Source organism: Amblyomma americanum, chromosome 3 (assembly GCF_052857255.1).
Source record: "Amblyomma americanum isolate KBUSLIRL-KWMA chromosome 3, ASM5285725v1, whole genome shotgun sequence".
Lineage (NCBI taxonomy): Eukaryota > Metazoa > Arthropoda > Arachnida > Ixodida > Ixodidae > Amblyomma > Amblyomma americanum.
In genome coordinates, this window is record NC_135499.1 from 225965809 (window position 1) to 225986115 (window position 20307).

A 20307-nucleotide genomic window follows, 5' to 3' on the forward strand; every position below is an offset into this window, starting at 1 on the left:
CATTGGCTGGAATGGGGTCCTTTCGACCGGGAAAAGCCGCTTTTTTCTCGTCTTGTATCCGACTATCGCCTCAGAGGTCCACAAGCAAAAGGTGCTTTTATTTATCGCAGTAAAAAAACACACACACTGGTGATACCTGTGTATAATTTTTACGTTTCTTTTCTTCTATCTTTTTTTAGTTTAAAAAAGCTCTGTCTTCAGACAAGGTGACCTCTTTTAAGCGATAGTGCATACACCTGGTTCGGTCGAAAAGCCGTCGGCGTAGTAGTAGTCGCCACCGCGTGTCGGAAATAATCGAGGGCTGCGTAAAAAAAAAAATCGTATCGTGGTAATTTGTGGTTCTAGTGACTGATGATTGATTGCATGGTGTGTAATAGGTGATGACGAGCTAATGAAATCATTGTAATTGATTAATTAAATGAATGAATATATTGTAAAAAGGGAGGTTCAAAGGTGTCCAAATGCTCAGAATGAAAAGCCAGTGCTTGATGATGCTAATTAAGAAAACTTAGAGTGTGTCATTGGTCAATTAAATAATTGAAACAATTGAAAAATAAGGAAGAATGCGTTCAAAGATGGAAAGCCTAACACACTACGCAATCGCGTCATACCCTTAAAGCGGAGCTTCAGTGCTCTCTCCAATTTTTTGTCATTTTAATGGGGTAATCGATGTGCATAGGCCGACTTCCATTTGGCCCCATTGTCCCTTTGAACGTCCGGATGGCCGAAAGGCGACTCCACGCGAATGAGCTTAGCCGCGCTATAAATGACGTCACTATTAAAGTGGTCCAGACACAAAGTTTCTAACGCGGGCAAGCGATTTTTTTTTTTTTTTCATGGGAGTGCGGAGATAGTTTTTAGCAAGTTTCAGTTGCAGGCATTGAGTGGAGCTTAATATGATTCTAAATGTTATCTGAGGAGACGCTAGGCATATGCACCTACATCGAGTGACGTCAGCATGCAGCTGCCCCATTTATTGTGACGTCACTGGACCAGAGGTTGTTCTCAGGAACAACCAGTGCTCGCCGCCGACGCCGACGTCATCAGTGTTGCGGTAGTCCAGGTTGGCCGCTCGACCGTGAAGTCAAGGCGCGCTTCAGCTCTGGCGCCCAGCGAGTCCTGTAACTTTTGGTGCAAAATCGTTAGTAATGGGATATTAACGCTGCGCACTGGTCTTTTGAGCTCGTTTTTATGATTACTAGGCCTGTAGGCACCTTTCACGGCAAAAATATAAAAAAACGTCTTTTAACTACTGTCAAATACGTCGAGCCTTCATTTCGCCGCCATTTACAACGTCACAACTCAGACGGTTTATATTTTCATTGCTTTTTTTTTTCTTATCGCGACTTAGATTGCCCTGCTAAAACCAGAGCTGACGTACTGGTAGGAAGGACATAGTATACCCCCCTCTCTCTCTCTCACACACACGCACGCACGCGCAGTGTGTGTATGTCTCGTTCTCTCCTTCCGTGTCTTCCAGCAGCGCTGGCCTTAAACGATGCATAGCCAGCTCGCCCAACTCTGCTTAGGTTGCCCCTACGACGGGCAAGGTCATGGAGTTCCGCTTCTAAGTTTTCTTCGTTTCTTCTCATTTTGGGTTCGCTGCTTTAACGCTTAAAAAAAAACGTTAACGCAGTGCTATGAGCGGGAGTGTATACGGCTACCTACAGTCTTCTCGCAAGGTTTGGTTGGTTGGTAACAACTTTATTCAAAAGTCCTGCAGAGCTTTCGCCGACGGGGCCTTAGGTCTCCCACGTGGGGACGTCGAAGTGTTGCCTCGCCGTCGCCTCGCAAGGTTACATCGATATTTCCTCCGACCGCTGTCAGCAACGATGTTACGGAGACGCAGCTGCGTTGCTGCGGATAAACATTGGCCACAGCATAGGCGGGAATGATAATTACAAAACGGCTCGCACGTGTTAGAGTAACGCAGATAAGCTGAAGGTGTCCGCTGTGTGCGCGCGTGTCTTCAGCGTGTCTCGAGGCCGCACGTTGTCTCGCTCGGCGCGGTCACGTGTTCGATCGCGCGATCAGGCGTGCCTCGCGTGTAAACCGAGTGGTGTGGCCGGTCGCTTCCCTCGAAGGCACGCGTGGCTCGTATGTGTTGTGCCGCTCTCGTGCACTGCTTCTGCTGTGTTTCGCCCTGTTTCCTCTCTTACGTGGTGTGGCTGGGACGCTGGCCTGCCTAAGGCACGGATTGGATTGGTTGATCTCGGCCGCGGTGGGGTGCAATAGGCGTCCGTTTGCGACGCGGTGTCAGTGCACGTTAGAGAACCCCAGCTGGTCGAAATTCTATTGCGAAAGCACGACTTCACGGAGTCAAACCCAGCCAAGAATCTTGTGGCGTCCTTGACCTTGATGGTGCAGAAATGAAATAAATATTGCCGCGACTTGGTTTTCAGCCCGCGGCGGCGCGAACAAATCAGCGTCGCTGGCCACTGCTCAAGAGCGCTGTCGCCGCATGTCACGTCTCGTGTTAAACAACAGCACACTCGCGCGCTGTGCATTGCACATCGTCGTCTTCATCAGCTTCGTCTGCGGCGCGAACAGATCAGCTAATATCGTCACCAGCCGTACTCGCAACCCAACAAAGCAAAACCATGAACCAACCAGGCTAAACGCATGCTTTCGCACGTCTACTCGGTTTAACTGCGTTAAAACTCTGCCACTTTGTTGGAGTCTTCACTCTTTTCTTCTGTTTACTCCCTACTTCATTCGTTTCCTCCCGTCGCGGTTGAGGTGTCCACGAAGAAGAGAGATACATTTCTTCTTCTTCTTCTTCTTCTTCTTCTTCTTCTTCTTCTTCTTCTTCTTCTTCTTCTTCTTCTTCTTCTTCTTCTTCTTCTTCTTTTTCTTCTTTTTCTTTTTCTTCTTCTTCTTCTTCTTATTATTATTATTATTATTATTATTATTATTATTATTATTATTATTATTATTATTATTATTATTATTATTATTATTATTAATGCCTCATGCACAGAGGTATCGATGCACGCGTGCGAATTCCAGTAACCATTTAACCGGTGTTTTGTTTGTTTTTCTATACCTCTACAGGCGTCGTGCTTTCCGCTGCATTAGTAATCAGTTACACTCGTTCTATGTTTATTTTTGCGCTGAAAGGGAGTTATGGCGATTCAGATCCAGGTGCGAGCATGGCCCGCCGTTTCCTGCTGTATGCGCTCCGCGGGACCCTTTGACCTTTTCGTGTAGCGACTGGAACTCCTCGGTGACCCTTGACCTTTTGGCTGCGTTTGACGAGTGTGTGAGCTCAGTTACTGAGCATCATCAGTCTGATTGGATCTGCCTTTAAGACCATTTTCTGAGACTAATAAAAGGCATATAATGGTAACTCTATACTAAGTGCACTGGGATATGGAACGGTGTTTTGATGGGTTTTTTCTTTTCCTGCTGCTGTTTTCATTTAGCTTTCATTTCATTTATTTCTAACATATCAGATGCTGAAACCATGATCAAAAGCCTCTGAACCGACTTTTTTGGTCCGTGGCCCGCGTACACGGAATTGGCAACAAACGGCAGTACAAAATCTCTGAGTCAGACATGCGAGACATCAGAAAGGTTATTTACAAGAGCAATAAAGAGCGCTTAGTTAAGTATACACTGTATGGAGAAGTGCAAAAAAGACATAGAAATGCAGGTGCACTAAAAAGCAGCATTGCTGCTATGAAACAATTTGTTTGTTCAGAAGTGATAGGAGCGTATCGCGTAGTAGTTGGCATCCATAATTAGTGCGCGCTGCTGGTATTTCTCAGCGTTTAGTATTGCGAGTTTCTATGTGACCTAAAATGTTGTTATTCTGCTTAATTCCGCCATTATAACGCTTATTGGGCATTGTTTTTATAGATGTCAGGAGGTGTGAGAATGTTAATTTCCTTAAACAGAGGACCGGCGTGTCTGTCGTATAAACGTTCACGAATACACGGATTGAGTTCTTTTGTATCATGTAAAGTTAAGCACTATCTGACGAAGTAGTTGTGGTCCACGCTTGGTGGCAGTAATTGGTTTGATAAATAAACGAGCAATTATAAATGAGACGTTTAGTGCTAGCATGTGCTCAGTATCGCAGTTTGCACAGGATTCCCGTATATTGCGCATAAGTTTAGCTGCAGCTGCATGCGTCTGTATGAGTATTGCAGCACGTACTGAGACATTGAAATTGAGGTACTATTTGATAATTAGTCGTGCTTAAATAAAATGTGTGGATGGTGTGTATACGTTGCGATTTTTTGGCCTAAGTAAGATGGCTTTCGTTTTTTTTTCTTAATATAGTTAGCAGCAAATATAGTACAGTTAGCAGAAAATTTGTGCTCGAAATAACTTTCCCGGTATCCGGTCTTGGTATAGAAGCATTTTGGTGATGTCAGCGCATACTGTAACTCTTTCTGTCTGGTCGATGTTAACTAGATCGTTTATGCAAACAGATAACAGCAAAGACCCCAACGCTGAGGTGGTACTGCGCGAACTGCCGTCGCATCAGAGAGACGATTATTGATAACGACTGGCTGGCGGCGACACTGTCGATAGCAACTGATGAAAAATGCCCCGGAAACAATAGTTATTTAACTTTGATAACAGGGTTGCAGGATGGTATCCGTGGTCATAGGAAAATCGATAAGTATGCCTAACTCACAGGTTCCTCATTCATTTTTTTTTTCTCTGCCTCCCCGTCTCCTTTTCTTCCCCTTACTGGCGCAGCGTTCTTATCGGTGCCTTCGGAATGCTGACGAGGGTTGTGAAAACGATAATACCGCGTAGTGGGTTTTTATGCGCGTCAAGTTTTTCATAGGCGCAGTTAAAGCTCCTAATGTGGAAACAGCGCCGCCACCCATGTGGCTCAAGATGAAAGTTAAATAAGTGCATTTTACTAACATACCTGTCCCCCGTCCACCCTTCTCTTAACCTTACCTCCAACCAAAAAAATAAAAATAAAACGAAAACAAGAAAAATAGTGGCTCATACATATCCGTTTTGCTCGCCTGGCCAGTACACATTGCGTCTGAGGACGCCAGCGCTGGTGCGGAATTTCAAGTGCCGAATCAAATTGTGCGGTTTGTGGATACCTCCGCGGGGCGGGCCCAACGAAAATTGGGTTGCGGGCAAAACCAACGTGCGCCTCAAGGCGACAAGAAGGGCAAGCATGCAGGGCGGCTGCTCGTACATGGGTTGGACCACGCTCTTGCTTTTCTTCTTGCAGAAATGTTCCTACGTTTTGGTGTAGGTTATTGCTGAACGAGATTTGTTGGAGATGCGAGCGCGATAGTAGCACGCTTAAGTAGCTTTGCACTACTATATCGTTGCAAATCACAAATAGGATCCTGAAGGTGTCATTACAGACGTCCAAATCGTCTTGCTGTGAGTGCACTCAGCTGGTTTGCATGTGCGTCTGTGGATGTGATTGATTGATTGATTGATTGATTGATTGATTGATTGATTGATTGATTGATTGATAATGGCGCAAACCTTCCTTATGTAGTTAATGGTGGATGTCGGTAACGGTGGTGACAATAATGTACGTGCACCACACTGGTAAATTAATATCGCTGAGCAGAAGAAAAAAAAAGGAAACTGCTTGATAGTTGAAAAGTCCTAACGTTCGCGTAGCAGCATAGCATTCGCTTCCACCCAACCGCGGTGGCTCAGTAACTTGTGGCGTTTGGCAGCCAAGCACAAGTTGGCCGTTTCGTTGCAGGGGTGCAAAAACGTTCGCGTGTACTGAAATGTCGGTGCACGTAAAGGTGGTCGAAATCAGTCCGTAGCCCTGTGCTGTTAAGGCGTGCCTCGTGGTCGCCGGTTTTGGTTTTTGTATGCGGACATTCCCTCAATCATGAATTGTTCGTCCGTCGCATTTTGAATTCGCGTAGACACTTGCGGCTAGCCGACCAATCGCTTGCCACGCTGGACTGCGCACAGAAAGTAACAGGGACTACAGGGGCCTGTCCTCTGCAGGCTAAGTGCGTCGCCACAACCGTTATTCCCCATGAAAGCTACATTTTGCTCCCTTGCGAATGCTAAATGTAAAGGGATGATCAGCTACAGTTAGCTTCCTCTCTGGCTGTGTTCGCCGCGAGGAGTAATTACTACAGTTATTCCCTTTTAACCCCTTTTTGGATTGAAGCGGGGACATGGCGATGCGTGGTGCACCCTACTGCGTTCGGGGCGCGGCGCGCGCGGGGTGCTTCCATCAGCCTGTCGTCGTCCGTCCCTCCTGCACCGGGGACGAGTCACTCGGATGGCCGGAAACGCGTTAGCGCCTCCCCCCCCCCCCCCCCCCACCCCCAATCTTCTCTCTCTGTGCGTGACGCCCCCAGGGCCGCGCGAAGCGAGAGGAAGTCCTGTCCGCAACGCTTCGATCGGTGCTTTCTCATCTTCCTCTTTGCTCCACTGTGTGAAAAGTGCAGAGCGGCCGAGTTTCTTTTCGTTGTCCTACTCTCTTTCTTTTTTCCTTCTTTTCCCGTACACTTTGGAGATTCCATATAAACCGGCGTTGTTGGGGCCGACCGGGGGCGGTCGTCAAGGCCCCGGACTTAGGTCCGTTTTTATTTTTTCGCTGTTGTTGTTGGTGTTGTTTAGTCTCTTTTTTTTCTGATGTCGACCCGTTTTTGCGGAACTTCCTCTTCTGCAGCACTGGGGGAGACAAGCGTTGTTTGTCCCCCTTTCACTTTTTACAGTTGGTTGTTCCGTGGCGCACATCCTCTTTGGCGTGGTGGGAGGAGGATAGCCCTGCGCCAGTGGAGAAAAAGTTGGGGAACGAACCCAGTGAAGTAGTATGCGGTCGAACTCGCCCTGCGACGCCTCGCCTCTCTTTGTTTTGTTCGCTTCCCCCCCTACCGGAACCCTAGCTGTCCTCGCACTTATTTGGGCCTGGAGTGACCCCGCCGCTTGCGTCATTTGTATGGATGGGCAAGCACGTGGCCGTTATTGCGAGACGGAAAAAAACGAGATAAAAAAAAGGGATTGTCAGATTGGCCGTTCGCTTGAGAGCTTCCGCCTGACCGGGAAAGTTGTCCAAGTTTCGCCCACTTGCATCATGTATAGAGTGCTGTAAGGTCTATAGGTCGACACACCGAAAAGAGAGAAAGAGGGTGGGAGGTCGAGCAACTTAGAGTGTATTCAAGAACGGGTGTCTCTCCGCTGTACCAGATAGATACAGCGTGGTGGAGACAGGACACAGTTCAACCGGTCTCTCACTCGCCTGTCTCTCCCACACTGTGTCTCTTTGCTATGCCCATTAATGTTCAGCAGCTATGACGAGGGTAAAGAAATAAAGTATGACGCCGCGTTCATGAATTTCAGAAAGCAGTAAAGGAAAGCACTTCAGCACATTCGAAAGGTGACCGATACACAGGGCGAGTTTTTTAAAATTAAAAACATTCTTTTTTAACTTTGAGACGTACTTTTAACCAATTTCTCCGGCGTCAAAAACTTCCACCGTTAGTTAGCGCCAGCGGAGTTCAGTGGCCGTTGCCAGATCGGCGCTTTTCTTATACATGGTATTCACCAGAGACAGAGTAGCGCAGCTCGGAAATGCAACGAAATCGATTTTCTCTCTTCTTGGTTGTCTCGGATTCCTCTTTAGTGGGCGTTGTACACATTCTCTGCAGCCGTGCATTGATCCCTCTGACCAACAGGTCTCCCTGCTGGGAATCGTTGTTCGGTGCTCAGAGTTTGCGAATGGGCTTTTCGTTTTGGTTCCTGTCGGTTAGTGGGGCATATAGCACGAACATTCCGAGGTTTATTATTGACCGCTGACATATCCCCTTTATGTAATGTCGCAGCCTAGGATCCTTTAAGGGTGAATAAATTATGCTTCTTTCTTTTGCTTTTCTTTTTTGTGCTTAGTGGAAAAATTTTCTTCGCTGCAATCTTCCTGTCTGGTGTTCTATCGCTAATACGGCACAGCACGGGGACGAAGTCATTTGTCGCCGTTCCAGCGCCAATTAACGGTCTGCTTCATTAACCTTTTTTTTCACGAGTTCCTGTTCGTTTCTTTTCTTTCTTCAGTATTGGCACTGCATTAAATTCTGAAAAGATCGCAGTCGCTTGCGGAAGCACTGATTACCTGGAACAGTTTCGTGCTTTTACGTGCCAAAATGTGCGGGGTTGAAGTAGTTACAGGGCTCAATGGGCCTCGTGCATAAATATAAAGCCGCCTACACCTCAGCGTTATATTCTGTTCTAATGACTGAACAGCATTTTTTTTTATACCCAGACGCTTCGTGTGTTTTATAAAGCGGTACATCTCAACGTAGTTTCCGTAGAACAACTTTATCCTAAGTTTAACTGGTGGCCAGTTACGACATTATGAAGGCAGCATGCAGCGTGGAAAAGCCAACTTAACGAACTGTGAAAGTGGTGCGCACCTATATTTATGCGCGTAAAGGTGGTTCCAGCCATCGCGTGTGCGTGTCCTGTAGCGTATACTATGTAACCTTACTTCTTGGCTCGCGTCCTGGAGCAGAGATAGTGCACCAAGTACTCGGCTTTCGAGCGATAACGCGCCGCTGACGAGCGTTAATTGCACCGCGATGCTGAGCTGTCTGGTTCGTTATTCGGCTTGGGTGCCTTATCGCAGCTTCGCCGCCGAACGTAGGTGTGCTGCGGCGTGGACGACGGTGCAGGAGCGCCCCAGTCGGCCAGGCACTCCGATGTAGTGAGTATTTCTTTTAACGAGATAGCTTTAAGGAGTTTGTGCCGCAGAAAGTCCGGCGGCGTCGGAATTGTTGACCGTGTGGGAAAAATTCATGAAAAATCTCAATAGAGGCAACCTAGGAGGCAGGAGGGCCACCCAGGTCACGTAACCTTGTGGCGTCCTCACAACCTGCCCACCGGATTGTAAGCAAACTGCGCACCGTGGCAGGTGGCATTTAAATTAGTGATTGGTCGCGAGAAGTTGGTCAGGGAGAGCAACCCGAGTCTCACAAGCCCCGCCAGTGGCAGCACCTGCCATCGCAGGGTCATCGCTTAGCCGCTGCACCACTGCGCCAGGAGTGGTGTGAGTACTCCCAGGATGTTAAGTAGAGAATGGCCACCCCCGCATATGTGAGCATTAATCCATTGACGTTATCGCGTAATATGCTTATGTGCGGAGCTTAGGTGTCCCCTCCATTTTTTTCTTCTTTTCGCGCAGTTTGTTTTTGCGAATGATCGTGTATCTTGAATTTCGCTTCTTCTCGAAACCCTGGCCTCAAGTTTGAATCCGGAGACGCTGCGTTCGTGTGGGGACGGAGGTGAAGCTCTCGCCGCTGCAGCTTGCGGGGCGCCAGTGGGAATTCCTTCTCGATAGCCAAGACCTTTTATCACCACTTTTCTTGCTTGGAGGCTAAATCTCCCCTTAGACAAGTTTAAAGCGTAAGTGATGTCTAGCTCGCGCGATGCGAGCTGTTTTTATAATGGCGACGAGTTATCATTCTTATACAGCTATATAAGAGGTGAAGATTTGTCCATTGCTGTGGGAGACACGTCATCTCGGTCGGAGAACGCATTGCGGCTGGGGCGGCTGCAACGCGCTCTTCTCCAGTGTTCGTGTCGCGCCGCGGCGACCTGTTATGCAGGCTGCTCACGCATATGGGTCCCGGTTTATATCGGAATCCTTTTCTCACCGCTTCGAGACGCCCTACAGTCCGTCCCAGGTGCCCCTGTGTGGGATTCGATTATTGCCGCCGGGTGACGCGTCATGAGGGTTCCGACGAGAAGGGCTTTCTTTTTTTCTTGTTATCGCTGCGGGCTCTCCCGGGAGTTCATTGTGTTAGCGGGAACTCGTGTGGGCGGCGGCCGTCCGGCGATTCACCTCTGCTTGCGATAGTCCCGAAGATGTATTACGCGTGGAGAAAGCGCACAGCTTAGCGGCGCTGCAGCGTGAGCACGCGAGCCGGTGTTTGTTCTCTTTCCGTGGCGAGATTAAGGGTGTCGTCGTTAGCAGAGCCGCCGCGGTGGGTCAGTGCTTACGGCGCTCGGCTGCTGGCCCGAAAGACGCGGGTTCGAGCCCGGCCGCGGCGGTCGAATTTCGATGAGGGCGAAATTCTAGAGGCCTGTGTACTGTGCCGATGTCAGTGCACGTCAAAGAACCCCAGGTGGTCGAAATTTCCGGAGCCCTTCACTACGGCGTCCCCCATAGTCTGAGTTCCTTTGGGGCTTTAAAGCCCCATAAACCAAACCAAAGGTCTCGCGGATACATGGTACGACTGCGATTTGTTGGTCTTATGACTGCAAGACAGATCAGAACATGTCAGGATCCGTACCCGCGGCAAGCGAAGTAAATATACAAATGTGAATGCTTTGGAAGGAAACGAAGGATTGCTTCTTTTTTCGTTTTTTTATTGTGGTGGGTCGCTGAGCTGCGCCTTGGGAGGCAGGGAGAAAGAGTTGCTGTAGCGGAGCGCTACCCAGAAGTGTGGCCTCCGCGGTTGGGATTCTGTTCCCCGACATCGCTCTCAACAGCCAATCGCCAGTGCCGTTGAGCCACCGCGGCGGGTCCATGCATGGGTGCCGTGCTCGAATGGGTGCTTGACCGGCTTGCATGGTCTACCAGGGCTAACCTCGAGGGCTGAAGGGCTTCCTTGGGAAGCGCGCACTCCTCCTGTGGCTTCTTGATAGATAAGCGCTGGCAGTTTGGCAGCTCGCTGTTTCCGGCCTCTTTCCGTTGTTTCCCTCCTTGCCCGTCGCTCGTCTAACGCTGGCGTGTTTGTACAGGCGGTAAGCAGTGTTTTCAGAGCGCTTCTTTTTTCTTCCTTGGGACACAGCCGTGCGCGCGGGGAAGTGGCGGATGCATCGAACGCGGGATGGCTTAACTAACGTGCGGCACCTGCGCCATGCAAAACAACGTCGGAGCAGTTGTGTCGTCATTGCCCCTGAACGCTGTGCATGGCGTCGTACGAGCTCAATTTATCGGCGTTCCTCACACGGGTCGCGTGGCGAGCCGATGGGCGTAGGACGCACGCACAGCTGATGGGGCGCGTGGCGGGGCCGCCATCCATCAGGCGGCGCGCCCTTGGCTCCGTGTCCGGAAAGGCGTTGCCGTGCCCCAGGGCGGGGCCTGCCGCCCCATAGAGGACCCCCTCGCGCGCGCCCCGGACTTCACGAGAGACGGGTCGCCGCTGAGCCGCGGTTCGCGCCGCCGCCGGCCGCGGTCGCAGCACGAGCAGCAGCAGCCCCCGCGGGAAACCGCGCGCTCTCTCCGGCCACGACTTGGGTGCGGGCGGTGTCGTCGAGCGGCGAGAGCAGCAGGGCGCGCCAAGATGCTGATGCCCCTGAAGCGCGAGTCGCCGCCTCCGCCGCTGCCGACGCTGAGCGAGCGCCGACGGTCGAGCGCCGCGGCGCGTCGGCGGGCCTCGTTCGTGGACGCGCCGCCCGCCGACCACCAGCTGGAGGAGTACGCGCCCAGCCAGGAGTACCGACCCAGCGCGAGGCGTGAGTGCGCTCCCGTTCCTGCTCCTCGCTTGACAGCTGGGACTACGCGCATTTCCCCTGCTGGTGCTCTTGCACTATGCTGTCAGTCTGGTGCTTCGCTTACGTTGTTTTCACTCCTTCAAGGCGGTGGCTTCGTCTGTTTGTCCGGTGGTCGGCGCGCTCAGCCTCGGAGATAGTTCTCACGGATACGTCATTTTCCGAGGGGACCTTGCAGGCTTAGTTTAGGCGCCGGCTAAATGCTGTCATCAGGCCACGTGTGCCATGTAGACTGAACGGCAGACTGGAAGCCATGGCTCCGTTTAGGTGCGTTTTCCTTGAGATCTCTCGCATTGCCGCCAACAGTAGACCGGCAGTCCGCTGACTACGTGGCACAGTCTCACCGTACTGCTAGAGTAGCACCTCTGACTGCGCGCGGTGGCGCGACCAAACCACTGCTGCACTCTGCGTGCGGTTTCTATCGTGAAAAGCGGTTCCCTCCGTCACGACGGGACGCAATGCGTGAGCCGTCGTTAGCTCGAAAGGCGCCATCGGCCGCAATTTTCTTCCACGTGGTGGCACACTATGGGCTTGCCAGTTTTTACTTTAATTTGGCTGCTTCGTCTTTTCGCCTGTAGCGAAGGGAATTCAGGTGTGGAGGTTCGTTACGGGGCGAGGCCTGCAGTCGCGGTTTGAAAGGTGTATTTATACCTTTGGTACACGTGGCGTCCCCCTCAACGCGCGTATTTATTTCCCGATTCCAGGGAAAAAAATAAGATGCCTTAAGCATGCGGAATTGTTAATAAGTGCGGCATTGAGAAACGCTGCTCGAGAAATAGTGACGATGTGAGTAGTGCAGGCATAGGGCGTACATAATCTAGGTATATTCCGGATGAAAGGGGTTTTCTTTTCTTTTGACAAGCTGCATAGGCATCGACCATTGTCGGGGTCAGCATGAGTGGAGCCCTGGTTAGCCTGTGAAAGAGTCGGTGTGCACTGGCAGCTAAGTAGGAACGTAGAAAGGGAGCTGCCCTTACAAATGTTACCACCGCATCTTGACAGCGTAGTCTCCGCTGGTCCGAACAGTCGGTTTAGCTGCTATCGCAGGCGTCATACACAAGGTTTGCAACGAGAAGATTGTCGCCGTCTGAATCTTCGGGTAAGCCAACAGAAGCACGTGCTCTTGGGTGATACAGTTGTCAGCTGGTGTGCCAAATTACAGTCAACGCGCGTTTTGTATATCGGGTGAAATTTAGAATGAATAAATTAGTTCCTTCACATTTCATTGCGGAATTTTAACATTGCATATATTGCAGTTTCATTATAATAAGGATGAAATCAAGGGTACATTGTGATTTCTCGAGTATTGGCCTATGAAAAATTATTGAAATTCTCCTAGGCACCTTCGTATCGATATATTGCCCTTTTTCAGTTTAAAATCCGTTGAACTTTAAAAAATGGCCATTGAAGTACTCTGAGTTTACGTTGGCCTTGCTGTTAAGAACGTAGTAGTTTTCTGGTCATTTTCTGGGAATTTGGCCCCTACTTTTACTTAACCTGTTGCTCATGGCTTGTCTTCACTTCAATGAGAATTATTTCCAGCCAAGATAGAGACTCCCTGTACCTGATTTACAGGAAGCCGATAAAGGCTGTACTGGTCAAAGCTTCATTGTAACGGCCGTGTCATTAGCAGGCAGGAGTATTCGACAATTTCGCGCTAATAAGGCGGCCATTTACAGAGGGTTTATTGTACGAAGGCCACGTGTCGTGGTGCGTGTAGCGCATGTGGCGTCTTGTATGCATGGTCGGCTATAGCACTCGTACTTCCTCTTCCGCCCTCAGTGCACAGCTCATCCTTGTCTCGCGTGCCTTCGGTTGTCGAACGGAACGGCTAGAAGAGCTGCAAGAGGCGTGTCCTGCGAAGACGAGCCTCATATTTGTGGCCGAACTTTCCTCATTTGTGCCCGTTCGCCGAGGCGAGGAAACCGAAACTATGGGTGACCGCGATTTTTCGGTACGCTCATCCGTGTCAGTCGAGTTCGCCACTCTTGGGTGCCGTACGCTCCCCCACTCCTTAACTAGGCCGTCGTGTCAGCCCCATTTTGATTAAATAGCTACTGACTGATCACTTGCGTTGAGACTATGCGTTAACGTTAGATGCGACTCAACCCTCATTTCTTTTCTTTTTTTACCCCGCGACGCCGTACGATTACACGAAGAGCGCGAGGGCCGCTTGCAGCCCCGGGAGGCAACGCGCGGTGTTTCCGCGATAGGGACGCGTCGTTTGTCGTTTCGCCGCGTTCCCACCGGGAACTTCCGTCCAATGTTTGCGCTGCTGATACCCTCCCCTGCTCCCTCTCCATACGTCTCGCTTGCCACGTAAGCGGCGGGGCAGTCCGGTGCATTAGCTTTCGCTCCGTTCCGTTCAGTTGGCCGCATTGATTGCGCTAAAGTAAGGGGAGCGACGTCGACCGAGGGAATCGCTGGTCAATTCCGCCGCCCTCTTCCCACGAGTGTGCTCCCCCCGAGATCGCGCCTCAAGCTGCCGCCGCTGTCAATCAGGGGCAGAGCCTAATTGACTCGCAAGCTGCACATCGCGGTGTGCGCCGAGAGAGGAACGCCACGAGAATCGCGAGCGTCTCTCGCCTGCGCGGCTTGCCGAAGCTGTTTGTGGGTTCGCCAACGTCGGGTGTGACGCTTCTGAAACGAGTAGTGCTCAGTTCGGCTCTACAATCGTTAAGCTGTAATAACGATCGTAACATAATTCTTTTTCGTTGTTGACAATGTAAATCGTTCCGCACCTAGCGGGGCTGTGGGCTTTTTCACGGTGTTTGCTTTGTTTAAATTCGAAGACACGCGCACGCAGGTTTCAAAAATATTTCTGTGCCGTTTGAAACAGACACCTTGATTTCATGTTTACCTTGAGTTTGTTAGCTTCGCTTATCCTGTAATATATATCCAAAAAAAGAAAACGTACTCCAGAGAACTGCACGCATTTCATCTGCCGTTTGTATGAGAGCGAACGCCGTCGGCACGTATGAGTGTCCTGCCCTCGAGGCCTTCTTCACATGCACCCCTAAGGAAACAAAAGGAAAAAAGTTTTTCCTGCAGGCTGGTTCTGGTATAATCCGACCACCCTCTTTTCAAACTGGTGCAGAGCTTCGGAAGAAACGGGGCTGAGTTTGTGCACTCTAAACAGAAATGAGTAAAAAGGGAGTTAGCTGTCCTATAGCTCACTTTTTTTTTTATAAAAGAGAATGCGCTAGAGGACAGCTTATTGAAAATGAAAATTGGTTTTGGGGGAAAGGAAATGGCGCAGTATCTGTTTCACATATCGGCCGACACCTGAACCGCGCCGTAAGGGAAGGGATAAAGGAGGGAGTGAGAGAAGAAATATTATTCTTTTTTAACTCCCGTATACGCGTATTCGTGTTTGGAGTGCGTACTCGCGGCTATAAATGCGACATGTTACGTGGTAAATGCGATTAGGTCACATTAGGTTATGCTTCGTTTACATTTTGTCCCACCTGTACAGTTAGCAAAGTACTATGGTACATCGCCCGTGGCAATTCAATTAAACGTATCCGCGGACAGAGACAGGGCACTCTGCGCGTACTCTTCTTTCAGCGTCGTTGCGTGCAGCGGCCGCTGTTCCTTTTGCTGGCAGCCCTCCCCGCAGCCATGACCACAAATCATTCTCGCTAGCGGTCCAGTGCTGCGGCACGATCGGGCACAATGGCCTTTCGAGGGGGGGGGGGGGGGGGGGGGGGAGGGGGGGGGGGGCATGCTTTCGGAGAAGTGCCGTTCCCTTTTCAGTCGGCTGCCCTCTTCTTCCGGCGAGCCGCGTCTGTTTACGCGTGCGCGAACGTGCGTGCAGTCCTCTCCACACATGTGCTACTTTGCCCCTTTCTCTTCGTAGTTAAGTGCAGTACTACCAGGTCCTGCGCCTGCGTTATCTGTATGATCGCATGACCGTTTAGGAGTCTTTTTTTTTAGGAAGTATTTTCATAATCGTAATTCGTATCCGCGTGGGTGCGAAAGCCAGGTTACGAAATGAAGCTGTCGGATTTTTTTTTTTTTAGTTCAGCGTAATGCGTGAAAAAGTTTCGAAAGGTTTTATCGACGGAACTCTCGACGTTCCACTAAATTGAGCTTTTTTTTCTTTCACTATAATGTCGCGATATATATTTGTAGTGAATAAGGGTCTCACGTCTAGAGGTGTTAATAAACCGAGACATCTCAGTACAGCAGAGCCCAACGGAGGTCTCGGTCAGCAAACAGATGGCAAAGTGAACCCACATTGATTGAAAACTCAGATCTTGGAACACGTTGGTTTGTAGTCGTGGAACCGTGCTGCTCAAGTCGATGCGAAGTATAGTTAATCCCTGGTTAAACAGCGAGCGATGCGGAATCACTTTTGAGGAATCGTGTGGCGCGCAGCACACTTTTGTGGATGGGGGCATGGGGTCATCGTTAGCAGTTGTGCTGCGTTTCTCGCCCATGTCACAGCACAAGGTCTACCCCAACATTTAGTGCTGCGTCGTAATAAAGTTTACTCTGTCCATCTCTTCTGTGCACGTTTTCGCTTGTTCGTGTGAGAGAAGACAGTGAAGCGAAGGAGGGGGAATTGTCCGTCTGGAATCACCCTGCTTTAGCTGACATTAATTACTCCAGAGAGTTATACACTTCCAAAGCTATTAGTTTGCCGAGTGGCTTCTGCCTGTAGTGTGTGTACATTGTGTTTGTACGTGCATGCGTGGCGGGATCTCAGGAGCCTTCTCGGAGCTTCGTAATCGCGGGGACGCCTCTCTCATGTGATCAAGGATACGGCGACACCAGGCCGTGACGAGAGCGCGCGGTCGGTGCTCGGAAGGAGCAGGGCCGAGCAGCTGGGATGGAGACGTATCACATGTACGATCCGGGCCGCCTCTGTCCGCGTCGCGTTGCGGGATCCCAGCGCGGCGGACACCCACAATCACGTCATTATCCTGCCGTCGGTGCCGGCTGACATCCCGGGCCCGTTTTCGAGCTTGGCCGTATGAGCAGGCCGGTGGTTTTTAGCATAGTGGCTCTGGTGTTTTCTACTGCTAAAGCACGAGCTTGCTGGTTCAGATTCCGGCGTGCGCGTTTTGTTTTTTCGTTCTTTTAATGCATGGAATTCGTTTAACGTCTACATTGTAGCTTTCTCTTGCACACATATTTTAAGTATGAAATACTTTTATCTTGACGGCGCGCCGCGGGTGACCTGGATGCGAGAACGGAGAGAACACGGAGGTAGGTAGGTAAACTCTTTTATTGCGCCCAAAAACAGGGGACCAGTCAAAGGACCGGTTGCGCTGACTTAGAGGAGGTCGGCGGGGATCCTTTGGGATGCCGCGGCCTCCACCGCGCGCTGGATAAGCCAGCGTTGGTCTGCTGGCTTGGAAGTACAAGAACACGGAGGCGAATCGTTTACGGAGACGAACCTGTCCGTCTGCTCCCTTAAGCCTAAGTGCCGCCGGAGCAGCGCCTCCCTAGTCCCGTGATGGGCAAAGCCAGCGCGCGGCGCGGAGGCGGCCATAGGTTGTCCGCGGTACCCAGTCGAGCTCGGGAGAAGATGAACAGGAAAAAAAGTAGCCCTGAATAGTGCGCGGACTTGCGAGAGAACCGCAACGAAAAAGAGTGGCATAAAGGAATGTCTTATGCTGCATTCCATGCTCTCATGTTATTGGCGCGCATCCTGGATTGGCCTGCATCCTTTCTCGATGCGAGCCTTCTAATGGAACGACACTCGTGTGCTGAGGTTTCGGCGCGCCTTGACAGAGACCGTCGAGATTTGTCCGGAACCCCTCTACCGCGCCCTGCTTAGTGTCAATACGGCTGTGGCGCGAAAACAAAAAAAAAACGCGATTTAACTAATCATACCTTTCTGGCAAACGTATCCGCTGCAACTCAGCAGCTTTATCCTGCGAGTACGGCGTGGAAAATGCGATTCGAGTGTTGCCGTCACTGCTGACTGCGGCGAGTTTCTTCATGCGGCGTTAGGATTCTGCAAGGCCGGTTTCACCGCGTCACTGAAGGAACGCTTAAGGATTGGCGCCGTATAGGGCGATCCCACGACGTGCGACATTGTCAGTTACGACACGAACTTGAATCGTAGTCGCAGGAATACAATACTCAAACTTACAGCCACTCAGCAATGAAAGTGTCCTTTGCTATCCTACACTCTAAACAGAAAGGAGTAAACAAGGAGTAAGCTGTCCCCAATAGCGCACTCCCTGTAACTCCCATGCAGGCGTATTCGTGTTTAGAATATAATGCCATCAAGAAAGGTGCGAACGCCCCAGCTGTCGGATTTTAGTGAGAACAGTCAAACGCGGTAAAGTTGTCCCGCAGCACGTCTTTTTCTTTTTTTTAGAGGCGTTTTCTCTCGTCTTTCCGTCACCTCCGCGCTGCACCGTACTCGTGCGTGCAGTGTGCATCGGGCCTCTTCTCTTCTTCGCAGTTGGTCCCTCTCCTCCGATCGTGCCTGGGCGATTTCGGGAAGCGCGTGACTCAGGCTTTGCTGTCTGGCAGCAGCTGCGGCCGCCGCCGTATCGCGCTCGCACTTCGGGGACAGGCGCCGCGGCAGCGATGGGCGAGCTTGTTTGCGCGCGCGAGCCTGCTCGTAAACTGCTTGTGGCTGCCTCCAGAGCGAGCTTCAGCCCCCCAATCTCCCGACTTCTTACATATTTCATTGGTTCGTTTACATATCTGTGCAGAGGTGCATTGTCTAGATAGAAGAAGTGTGCTTGTCGCTCTTAATTATGGAGTGATCATTGGTTGAACGCTGTATAATGCGTGCTTCGGAAGAAAACATTCGACAGAGGTCTCCGGTTGGGAACGAAATTTAACCGAGCCAAGAACGCCAACCAAGAATGAAATAATCCGACGTGCTTGCTTTCGCATTGGCATAATATGGGCTCGTGCTTGCAATGCCAGGCGCACATCTTCTGTCAACCATTAAAGACTGCAGCCAGGGCTGGGTGATAGTACACCCGGGCTCGAACCCGACCGCGACGTTTCGGTGGAGGCGAAACGCAAATGGCGCCCGTGTGCTGTGCGATGTCAGTGCACGTTAAAGATCCCCAGGTGGTCGAAATTATTCCGGAGCCCTCCACTACGGCACCTCTTTCTTCCTTTCTTCTTTCATTCCCTCCTTTATCTCTTCCCATCCGGCGCGGTTCGGGTGTCCGCCGACATATGTGAGACAACAGAACAAATGCGGGTTAGGAAAGTTCTAAGTCAGGAGCGTGCTCCGCGTGCCGCAGAACTCAGCTTTCACCTTCAGCTGCGGTCTTTTTCGGCACACCAATCCCGTCCCGCCAGTGCGCACGTGACGCATTGATTTCCGTTTCTCTCTTTTATTGTTATTTTTTTTCTCTCTACCGTCCCGAGCCTCGTCGGCGTCATTTCGGTGTTCCCTCCAATCCGCGCGTAAATTGCGAGCGCGCCGCTCAGACATCCGGTGGGAGCTGCTGGGACGGTTTCCACGGGGAGCTCGTTTGCCGCCCCGAGCTTTCGACGAAAAAGCTGCCTGTTTCCTCCCCCCCCCCCCCTTTTTTTTTTCTTGCAGTCTAGCTGTCGCCAGAAGCTCGCTTGCGACTCGACCCATATTCCTAATTACGCCCGTATACGCTCCGTGTCTTTGGCGAAGCAGTCGCGCGCTGCGCGGTCTTCTATAGGCCTGGCCGAGCATCCCGCAAGGGCGAGGGTGAGATTTCTCTCGAAGGGCTTCTCGGATTCAGCATCCGTGCAGCTGATGCGGTGCGCGCGTGTCTCACAGGGCAGACGTACGGCTTTGCGGTGGTCAGGTCACAAGGGCTACAACAGAACAACTACAGTTGAACCTCGTTATAACGAAGTTGAAGGGGCCCGGCGATTACTTCGTTATAGCCGTAGCTTCGTTACAGCCCGTGTTGACCGAGCTTCCAAGGGGAATCGTCATTCCTCCGTTGTATCCATTATTTCGTTATAAACCGTTCCGTTATAACGAGGCTGGACTGTACAAACAGTGGCCAAAATCAGGGTAACGTAGTTGTGTATGAACTGTCGGGGTAGGAATGAGACCGTCACCGCTGTAAACTTGGATTGTTTATTTTTGTGGCGGCAGTCACTTCACTAACATATAAATTGAGTTGGGTCAACAGTAGCCGAGCCGCCGCGGTGGCTGAGTGGTTACGGCACTCGGCTGCTGGCCCGAAAGACGTGGGTTCGATCCCGGCCGCGGCGGTCGAATTTCGATGGAGGCGAAATTCTAGAGGCCCGTGTACTGTGCGATGTCAGTGCACGTTAAAGAACCCCAGGTGGTCGAAATTTCCGGAGCCCTTCTCTACGGCGTCTCTCATAGCCTGAGTCGCTTTGGGTCGCTAAACCCCCATAAACTAAACCAAACCAACAGTAGCCCGTCACCGGATTAGTTGCATGCAGCGGCACGCTTCATATGTGCCAGGTGTTCGTTGAAGACAACGTCGTACGGTACGGGGTTTCTTTGAAGCCGAATTTCTTTGTATTGCGTGTAAGGGGTTTCTCGTAGGGCGCATTTCACTGAAACGTGTAGAGCACCTGAGCGTCTTGGAGAATATGTAGTGCATTTCGCCGGAGTTCCATCGGATGGAGCATTTTCGTGGATAGCATGGCATGCGTGTCTCTTTTAACAGCGCAGTTTAACAGGTGGTTAATGGTTAAGGGGCTTTCTGTGGCGCAGCAAACGCTGTGGTCTATGAGGCACACCGTAGTATACAAGGCTCTGGATAAGCTTTCACCGCCTGGGGTTCCTTAACGTGCACTGACGTTGTACAGAACACAGGCACTTTTTTTTTTCCATTTCGGTTCAATCGAAACCTGGTCTTCGCGGCCGCGATCGATCCGCGAACTCAGCCGAACGCC

At 50.9% G+C, this 20307-nt stretch overlaps 1 protein-coding gene across 5 annotated transcripts in view; it reads left to right on the top strand.

Annotated features, from left to right (window-relative positions):
- ATP8B (ATPase phospholipid transporting 8B) overlaps positions 1 to 20307 on the top strand; it is a 114961-nt gene that overhangs the window by 45188 nt on the left and 49466 nt on the right. The window contains exon 1 of one of the 5 annotated variants that reach the window (XM_077660316.1): positions 10955 to 11424. The exons of the other annotated variants lie outside the window; for them this stretch is intronic. Within the exon in view, the coding sequence (XP_077516442.1) occupies positions 11253 to 11424 (172 nt within the window). The 5' untranslated portion in view covers positions 10955 to 11252. Of the gene's footprint in view, positions 1 to 10954; positions 11425 to 20307 lie in introns of those variants that run through there. 5 annotated transcript variants of the gene reach the window in all.